The sequence below is a fragment of the Moschus berezovskii genome, chromosome 8 (genome assembly GCF_049115385.1).
Source record: "Moschus berezovskii isolate FMDL1 chromosome 8, NW_MosBer_1.0, whole genome shotgun sequence".
NCBI lineage: Eukaryota > Metazoa > Chordata > Mammalia > Artiodactyla > Moschidae > Moschus > Moschus berezovskii.
This window is the reverse complement of record NC_142467.1, coordinates 100440279-100450024: the sequence shown is the minus strand read 5'-3', so window position 1 is coordinate 100450024 and position 9746 is coordinate 100440279. Positions and strand designations below refer to the sequence as shown.

Sequence of the window (9746 nt, the reverse complement as noted above, 5' to 3'; positions counted from 1 at the left end):
GAAGCCAGGCTAGGCTGGGCTGTATTTATAGGAACGATTAGCTGGTAGTTGGGGAGGGGGGCAGCGGGAGAGATTTTTACCACTCCCCCGCAGTGTTCCTACAGCTGAGGCCAAGCCAACAATGCTTCCCAGAGTTGGAGTGGAAGCCCCCACCCCAACGTTGACATTGGAGGGCATGGCGGGGTGGCGGCTTCCCAAGGGTCTCAGCCCATAACTTTCTCGAGGCCCTGGAGGGCGCGGTCACTGGGCTGGAGCGACCTCTGACAGTCAAAGGGAGCCACTTCGAAGTCTACTTCTTGGTGTTCCCCAGGCGCTTTTCTACTCATCTCTGCGCCTTTGCCCGAGTTGTCGTGATCTGTTTCTCTCTGTCTCTGTCGGCATGTTTGTGTTGCCATCTCGCCGAGTCTGTTCCTCGCACTTCTCTGTCCAAGGCCGGCACATTTCTCTTTACCCCCTGATTCAGCCTGCAGCCTGGGGAACTCTCCGTGGTGCTGATCTGGAGCACTCCAGTCCGGCGTGCTGAAATATGAGCGCAGGGTTGGGGGCGAAGGTCAGGGGAAAGGAAGGGTTATCGGGAGGCACAACCTAGAAAATGGACAGATATGACCCACGAACACCCTGGACTACTCCAAGATGGAGCGGGTGAGAGCTAGCTAGCTCCACTGGATATTGGTTGCTGAAGCCAACAGCCTGTACCCATGCAGGGGCCAGGAGACAGTGTCTCTTGATTAATTTATTCCACAGGTATTGAGCACCTACTGTGTGCAAAGAAGTGGTTTGGATTTTTGGAGTACATCCGTGAAAGAGACAGACAGAAACTGCACTAGTCTGAGACGAGAGGGAGAGAGATTGTGGCAGCAGTCACTGCTCAGAAAAACACATGAACACTCTACGAGCACAGGCACGCACAAACACACTGCAAACTTACACATGAACATAAACACACCAACGCATGTGCAACAGACAGACTCGCATATACCTATTAACACATTCTGGAAACACTCCACAAAGCACAAATTCTGCAAATACACACACATACAGACATATATGAAGCAAACACAGAAACACATATACACACAAACTGACATTCTGCAAACATACATCCAAACACGTACTTAGAAAACACAGACATACACACACTCAGCAAGGCAGGCACACACAACACATACAAACACAAGCATATGCAGGCATACACACAACCATAATCCAAACCAAGGGAAGTTCAGCTGCACACAAAATACAGTATGCAAAATACAGACACATTATCCTCCCAGTACAAAACATGGACACACATACATGCACTCATGCACTCACTGGAAGGTTGTTTTTCTTTCTTAATTTTAGTTTATTTTGGAGGGCTGTTTTTCTTATTGGACATGGCCACTAAACTGTCAGCTCTATGAGGACTGAGATTTTCATGTCTTAGTCAAAACATTGCATCCCCAGAAGCTGGCATAAGTGCTCAATAATGTTTGTTGAATGAATCGAGGGAATGTTTGCAGGGGACAAAAATTCACAGAAACTTCAAAGGGGGCGTGCACACACACATTTTAGAGGGAGACACACACCCTCTCCACACATGATACCTCCTTATTCACTCATTGTCAACATTCATAGTCAACAACTTTTACCCACCGACCTATTTACAGTATTTCTGCAGGATACCTACTCTCATCCTACATCCCTCTCCCCAGCATTTATTATCTGACTCTTACTCAACTGGACACACTAGGGTTGGAACATTTACAGACCTCCTTAGCCAGATTTTGAACATACACACACACATGCACACAAACCCAAGAGATTTGCATAAACGTACCCTCACACAACAAACACATATAAACCCTCAGTATATATACACACACACACAAACACACCCTCATCCAATACACACACACTCGTCATACATACCGAGTTTAAGTCACAAACTCTACATAAAGACAAACACAAGAATATATACACACCAGCCCCAGATCCTCTGGTCTTGGGTCACCTGGAGCAGAGGGAGGGGTTAGGGAAAACCACTCCCCTGCATCAAACCACGCCCCTTTCAGCTGTCGCTGTTTCCTGGATTTGACCCTGAGGTGTCTCAGCAGCGGCCTAGACTCCAGATCGACTAACAGGTGAGAGGTGGCCAGAAGTGGCCAGAGGAAGAAGAGAAGGGGAAAGAATTGCCTTGACTTCACAGAACCCCAGTTTCTCCTGCCCTGGGGACTTTGGATCCCAGGGGCAGAACCCGAGTCCTGCCACAGTCAAGGTTGGCTCCAAAGGTCTAGCCCTGGGTGGCAGTTCCTAAGCCGATTGTGGGCCGAGAGAGAGAAGGTGACCATGAAAGGCGCCAGCAGGGATCAAGCGGGAAGGAGGGAGGAGACTGGGCAGAGGAGGATGGAATTACTGGACAGAAGAGGGGACTGGAAAATACAGGAGGTCCCCTTAGAGGATGGAGGAGGTTGCCTGGGGTCCTGAAGAGTGGGAGATTGTTTCAGGGGAGGGAGATGGGGAACCATGGTCAACGAGGAGTGAGGTCACTTGCACCTGAAGGGATGGAGGGAACATGAGTCCCCCATGGGGGTCTTCTGGGTCAGAGGCAGGCCTTGGTTGCCCCTGGGGAATTGAGAGTGTTTGGCTATTGCTTCCTCATCAGCTGCCCATTCTTTGTTCTGCCTGGCACTGTCTTCTGGCTGTGCATCAGGACAGTGCCACCCTGAGCTACCAGAAAGGGACAACTGAACCTCACCCTGCATCCCAGCTACCTCTCATCTCAGGTGGACATGGCCTGCAGGGGTCGCACTCGACCCAGGGCCTTGGCCTGGGCCCTGCAACTGACCCTGGCATGGATGCTGCTGGGGGCTTGTGGAGGGAGCCACCCGCTCCCAGCTAGATCACAGAGACATCATAGGCTGGCCACCAATCTGGGCACAGACCAGCTGCACCTGGAAGGTAAGCATTCCAGATTATGCCTAAACTCTAACATCCAGAAACCTCAACTCAACCAGAACAATGCCAGAATTTCCTTCCCAGAGGGATTTAGGGTGACTGAAAGAGTTACCTGGGTCTAGTGGTGATTAAAGAGCATGAATTGCCTAGGTTCAAATCCCAACTGCCACTTCATAGCTGTGTGACCCTGGGCAAGTCACTCAACCTTTCTGAGTCTCATGTGGACCATTAAGAAAGGAGGAGAAATAACAGATTTACCTCATAGAGATGTTGTAAAGGAGTATATGTAACCATATGAGAACTTACATTGCAGCCAGGAATGTAATAAATGACAAGTTGATTTTGATTTGTGGTTATTACTAATTGAAGCTGCATTTACATCCCAAGATAAGTGTCTTTTTTTTTGGGAGGAATTACATAATTAGGGTCTCCCAGTTCAGAGGGACCCCAAGCTTGGTTCCTCAGCTCTACCTGAGGACACAAGACTGGAACTGGAACTCACTGGAGTCCCTTTCTCTGTGGCCCTCTTTTCCCTCAGAGATGAACCCACCAGAGGCATCGGACCCTGGGCTCGTCCCAGTGCGCTGTGGGGCGCTGAGCCCCAGGTGAGTACACCTACCTCGGGCGTGTCTCGGTGTTCTTTGCTCCAGTTGCCCCAACTAGGGGCCAAAGCCCTTGCGCATCCTGACCTATCCGTCCTGTCTCTCTCGATGTCCAGGTGCGAATCCTTCCTGGTACACCTCCAGGCTGCCCTCCGCAGTCGTTTCCACCTGCTGCTCTTGGGGGTACGCCAGACGCAGCCACTCTGCTCTGAGCTCTGCGATGCCTGGTAGGAGAGGCGGTGTCTGAGGGGCTTGGCCTATAGTTTGGGCGGGGCCAAACGAGGGATCTGCCCCTTGATCCTCTGGGCACCTGAAGAGGCATGGCCTGAGTCCAACGCCTCCAAGTCTAAAGGATGAGGCATTGTGCTTAGAGGCTAGGTAGAAAGGGGCGGAGCTTGCGGAAACTCTGGCTTCTATGACTGGCAGTACGAAGTAACCTTCCGTGGAGCAGGTTTTTTTTTTTTTTTTAAGGGTAGGGTCTCTTGATTGAGGACCTAAAAGGGTGGGACTGGCCTGGAACAGATAATCTGAGGTCGGCAAGAATGAGTTCTCAAGTGACAGGGTCTGGGGTAAATGTAGAGAATATGGGGCGGGGGGGGGGGTTGAAATCTAGGGAATGGTTTTTGTAGGAGTGTGGTTCTAACAGGCGGGTCCTGAATCTGGTAAGGAACATATGGGGCAAAGCCTGGGAGAGCAGGAATCCCACTAGCCTTTCTCCACCTTCTTCTCTCCACACACCATTCCCAGGTTTGCCACTTGCGAAAGTGATGTCACCTGCAGCCCGACTTGGCTCCCACTCCTAGAAAAGAGGGGCTGCGAGCCTGGCTGCACTACTTATGGGCAGGTGAGCATGGGGCAGAGGAGCCAGGGAAGAGACTGACACCTACCCTTACTGTGTTCAGGGTTAACACGTCTAGGTCCCAGAGTCTGGACTGGCATGGCACACCGAAAACCCCCACTCCCACCCTTTCCCCTTCCACAGCCCAATCTCCATAGCAGGAAATATCTGTAGCATTCCTAAGGTCCACTGAGTCCAGATTTGCTCTCTCTCTAAACTCTGCTTATCTTGTGGCTCAGATGGTAAAGAATCTGCCTGTCAATATAGGATACCTGAGTTCGATCCCTGGGTTGGAAAGATCCCCTGAAGAAGGGAATGGCAACCCACTCTAGTATTCTTGCCTGGAGAATTCCATGAGATAGAGGAGCCCGAGGGATCACAGCCCGAGGGGTCACAAAGAGTCGGACACGACTGAGCGACTAACACACACACACACAAAGGATGGTCTCTGCTCTAGGCCCATCCACAGTCCAGGGGAAGACCCAGAAACCGGAGTCTCCTTCCCCAAGGCCTCAGTCTTAATCTGGTTCTCCCCCCGCCGGAGCCCCCTGATACCCCCGTAAGAGCTCGCCCTCCCCATGGCCTCACCCCCACTACGGTCTTGCCCCCCAGACTCCCGGGAGGACCCAGAAGTGAGAATAGCCTGCCCTAAGATCTCGCCACAGCCCCCTGGGTCTCTGGACTCCACCCACTCAGGTCCTGAGCTCACTCCTTCGCCCCAGACTTTTGCAGACGGAGCGGAGCTTTGCCGCTCGCTTCTGGGCGACGCGCTACCAGTGGCGGATCCCGGCTCCGGTCACTGCCTCAACATTTCCGTCTCGATGTTGCCGCGTTCCAGACATGCACGAAGGGCCCGGGGAACCATTTTCAGGCGCTCCCGCCGCTCACGCACCGGGATCCTGGACTCCGCGAGCAGCGGGAGTGGCAGTGGAAGTGGCAGCGGCCCCTAGGGGGCGCCCGGCCCTAAATGAAAGATACGCTTCCTCTCCCCCACCCCCGACCCCGCCCCTCAAGACAGCCAGCCTCCCACCCTTGTCCCTGTCTGCCTTCTAGTTTCCAGAGTCCCATCCTTCCTCCCTAGGTCCCCAAAGACTCGACCCTCCCCAGATTATTTGAGAAATAACCCAAAGTGTATTAATAGTTCATTTTCCCCCCTCTACCCGCTAAATAAACTTTCCAGTTAAAGCACGTGATGTGGCTGCTTCTTGGGGGAAATGGGTGGAAAGGATAGTTGCCAGAAAGCCTCTCTTGAATCCTCAGGTCCTAAAGTTAGCGACTGATTCGTGCGAGCATGTAAATGAGGGCTGGTCTATATCCTAGAGCATCTCACAACTTGGAATATTCGGATGCCAGAAATGGGGAGGGGTCCACAAGAAGGACTGACAAGAAGAGGTGTGCCCACCCACAGGGTGCCACCAGTCCCACCAAGCTTCTTGATTTGTACACACCTCCAGACACCCTTTTATGGCATTCACCTCTGATTAAGAAGCCCAAGAGGTGTCTTCTTTCCTTCCTCCATTTCTCCCAAATGCCATTCCTGGGGACTTCTCTGGTGGGCCAGTGGTTAAGACTCTGAGCTTCCATTGCAGGGGGTCCTCCCCTGGTCCGGGAACTAAGATCCTGCACGCTTCAAGGTTCAGCCAAAACAAATGCAATTATTGGACCTAAAAGCAAAGGACTGGACTCAGACTCGGGATTTGGCTTGTAAGCACTGGCCTTTAATCCTCCTCCTTATCCACAGGAGAGATAGTTTCCTCACCTGGAAAATAGGGGCAATATCCCTTTTGTTGCTGTTCAATCACCAGGATCCTGTTCAGTCGCATCCGACGCTTTTCGACCCTGTGGACTGTAATATGCCAGGCTCCACGGTTCTATCTCCCAGAGTTTGCTCAGATTCATGTCCATGGAGTCAGTGATGCTATGTAACCATCTCATCCTCTGCCGCCCCCTTCTCCCTTTGTCTTCAGTCTTTCCCAGTATCAGGGTCTTCTCCATTGAGTCTTCGCATCAGGTGAACAAAGTATTGGAGCTTCAGTTTCAGTTCTTCCGATGAATATTCAGGGTTCATTTCCTTTAGGATTTATATCCCTTTAAGATATATCTTTTACTTCTGTTCAATAGCACAGATTGGTGGATGCCTGATGTGTCCAGGCACTGTGCTAAGCTATATCAGGCCATTCCTTGCCCTCAAGGAAGATGAAATAGCATAAGCAGCAAAGTGTTCTACTGAGAGAGTAGCAGACTAGCATCTTTCAGATGCCAGTGACAAACTCAGTTCAAAGTGTCTTTAGGGACTTCCCTGGCCATCCAGTGGTTAAGACTCTGCACTTCCACTGCAGAAGGCACGGGTTTGATCCTATTGAGGAACTAAGATCCTGAGGCATGGCCAAAAACAAAACAAAAATCAAAGCCTTTAGCCAAGACAGTGATAAGTTTCAGGAATGGCTGTATCTGGGTTCTTAAATGATGTTAGGAATCTGTTTTTTTCTTGGCTGTACTCTGAGACAGAATTTCCTCACATTAGCAAAGATGGACCAGCAACTCCGTAATTTCAGTGAAAAAAATGGGCCTATTTCTCTGTAAAACCAACCAAGTTTCCAGGGCTGGCTCTCATTGATCCAATCTCCTCATAAGCCCATCACTAAAGTCAATAATTGTGTCAGGGGAGATGCTGTGTTCTCACTGGCCTGACCTAGGTTTTGTTTGTACCTAAAGTCCACGGTAAGATGAGTTCCATCTGAGCCACACTGATGGATGGGGGAGCGGTTGCCTCCCCCCAAAAGAAACTTATGCACTGGAGCCAGGAGAAGGGGAAGGAGTGCTGGTAGGGAGTCACGGTATATTGACCACAGAGAACGGCGGCTGTGACCTTGACTCTGTAGTATGTCCACCTGGGTTCAAACATCAGGTCTACCATTTACTCATTCTGTAACTCAGGGCATATCGCCCAGCATTTATGAGCCTCAGTTTCTTCATCTGTAAAACAGGGATCATAATTATTTTTCCTCTAATAGGGTTATTGGGAGAACTGAATGAGTTAATACAAGTTGGTATGGTATGCAATACTGTGTAACAAATAACTCCAAACTTAGTGGTGTAAAACAACCATTATTATCTTTCATGGTTCTGGACTTTCCCTGGGCTCAGCTGGGTGGCTCTCTTACTCAAGTTCTCTCATGCAACTTCCGATCGTGGATGGGACTGAAATCACATTCACACATCTGGTGGTTGGTACTGGCCCTTGCCTTGAACCTCAGCTGGGGCTGTTAGCCAGAATAACTACACACGGTCCATCCCAGTGGCTTGGGCTTCCTCATAACAAGCCATTGGGTTCTACAGGTACGTGTCCCAAGAAACAGAGTCATGTGGAATGTGGAAGTTGTCTCACTTTTGATTAGCAAGTTGTAGAAGTCAGTGTTGGAATTCCCTGGCTGTCCAGTGGTTAGGACTTAGCACTTTTACTGCCAGGGCCTGGGTTTGACCCCTGGTCAGGAAACTAAGATCCCAGAAGCCACGCAGTGTAGCAAAAAAAAAAAAGTCACAGTGTCACCTCTGCTTTCTATTCACTGAGTCACTAAAGACAGCTCTTATTTAAAAGGGAGGTGTTCTTCGCTCCATCTCCTAATGGTAGGGATGTCAAATAAAATGCTTAGAAAATGCCTTGCATGTAATTAACAATAAATGTAGACATCATCCATAATCATTGTTGTTGCTGATGTTTTATATATACTGCTATTGTGACAAAGGAGAGAAACAGGCATTTAAGGAAGAGGAGTGAGGTAAGCCTTTGAAGGAGAGCCAGCCAGGCCATGGGGAAGAGCATTTCAAGGAGGCCTAAGGGTTTCAGGTTCTGGGAACTCCCAGCTGCTCAGAAAGCCTGGAACAGAGTATGGAAGTTGGGGTCAGAACATGGAAGCCCCTGAATGCTAGGCAAAGGCACCTGGACCAGTTAATGAGGGGTGTGAGGGACACAGAAGGTTTAAGTGGGGGGAGGGGGTGTGGGGGAATGACCCATCTGACACTCTTGCGGGCCACCAGCAAGCAAGCCAGGGGGAGGGTGAGATTGGAGGACCTTGGGACAGGAAATGAAAAACAGGCAGAAGGGGATGAATGAGAGGGAATCAGAGGAATAACCCACAAGGCTGTACTGAGGAGTGTGGGAGTGATCATCTGAAACTTTCAAGAAGCAAATGTTGTTGTCAACTTCAGTTTAAATAAAACCTTGGGGATCTTAGGCAGGTCTGATGTGGGACCCTGAACTCCACATTTCTTTTTTTTTTCACTCACATATTTATTCCTTATTTTCCACCCAATTCCATCTTCTTTGTGATTCTCCTGGTTCTCTATCACGGTCTTAGGAAGGTTGCCTCAGTTCCAAACAGCTGGACTCCACATTTATAACTGCCTGGTGAACTTGATGCTGCCGGCCTTCCTCGTGGGATGCAGGCTTCTCAAGTTCTGGAGCCTACGGACTCAGTAGTTGTCATGTAAGGGTCTTAGGTGCAGCATGTGGGATCTTAGTTCTCCCGACCAGGGACCAAACCCGAGCTCCCTGCATTGGTAGCATGGAGTCTTATCCCCTGGATCACCAAGGAAGTCCCACTAGACTTTTGTTAGAAGAAATATTTGTGAGTTACAGCTTTACAGTACCCTCTAGTTTCTGCTTGTCACCAGCTGGGAGGAAAAAGGGTAACAGTTTCTCCTTCTTATCAAGCCAAATTCCATCAGCAGTCAGAGGTCCAATGACTTCAAGATGAACTGTACTTCTAATAATTCTTAGAGGGAAAGAAGCAAGTCTGAGATACTCAACATTTATGGCATTGAAAAGGGCAGAATTACGAACAGAATCAGATTGGGACTTCCCTGGTGGTCCAGTGGTTAAGATCGTGCGCTTCCACTGCAGAGGGCATGGGTTTGATCCTTGGTAAGGTAACTAAGATCCCACAAGCCTCTCAGGTGAATTAAATAAACAAACAAACAAACAAACAAAAACAAATGGAATCAGGTTTTATATTTTGCAACTACAGTGATAGCCACAGGCAGAGGAGTAAATAGAAAGATGTCTTCAGGCAGAAAAACAGGGCTGACTCTTCCCAAGGTCTGCCCTCATCACCTCTGCTCTGGGGCCTTCTTGTAACCAGGTCCTCTCATCTCAGGGTCTCTGCACTTGCCATTCCCACTGCCCAGAACAGCCTTTGCATGCATATGTGCTTAGTTGCTCAATCGGGTCCAACTCTTTGTGACCCCGTGGATTGTAGCCCGCCAGGCTCCTCTGTTCATGGGATTCTCCAGGCAAGAATACTGGAGTGGGTGGCCACTCCCTTCTCCAGGGGATCTTCCCAACCCAGGGATTGAACCTGGGTCACCTG

The 9746-nt window shown here is 49.8% G+C and overlaps 1 protein-coding gene across 2 annotated transcripts; it reads left to right on the top strand.

Annotated features, from left to right (window-relative positions):
• The first annotated feature begins 2759 nt into the window (after nucleotides 1–2759).
• RTBDN (retbindin) lies at nucleotides 2760–5327 on the top strand. 2 transcript variants are annotated; one of them, XM_088838396.1, is made up of 5 exons: nucleotides 2760–2940; nucleotides 3458–3542; nucleotides 3656–3766; nucleotides 4287–4383; nucleotides 5100–5327. In XM_088838396.1, the coding sequence occupies exons 1-5, from the start codon at nucleotides 2772–2774 to the stop codon at nucleotides 5325–5327; spliced, it is 690 nt and encodes a 229-aa protein (XP_088694522.1). In that variant the 5' UTR covers nucleotides 2760–2771. The 2 variants fall into 2 exon arrangements, with proteins under 2 accessions (XP_088694522.1, XP_055285063.2); XM_055429088.2 differs by having other exon boundaries at nucleotides 2772–2940; nucleotides 3476–3542.
• Nucleotides 5328–9746: the final 4419 nt, after the last annotated feature.

What these genes read in the sequence shown, in the direction of transcription:
- RTBDN (XM_088838396.1), top strand. Translation starts at nt 2,772, where the DNA reads ATGGCCTGCAGGGGTCGCACTCGACCCAGGGCCTTGGCCTGGGCCCTG. An exon ending in TGTGGGGCGCTGAGCCCCAG is followed by an intron (nt 3,543 to 3,655) that starts GTGAGTACACCT and finishes CTCGATGTCCAG; the next exon opens with GTGCGAATCCTTCCTGGTAC. An exon ending in GCTGCACTACTTATGGGCAG is followed by an intron (nt 4,384 to 5,099) that starts GTGAGCATGGGG and finishes CCTTCGCCCCAG; the next exon opens with ACTTTTGCAGACGGAGCGGA.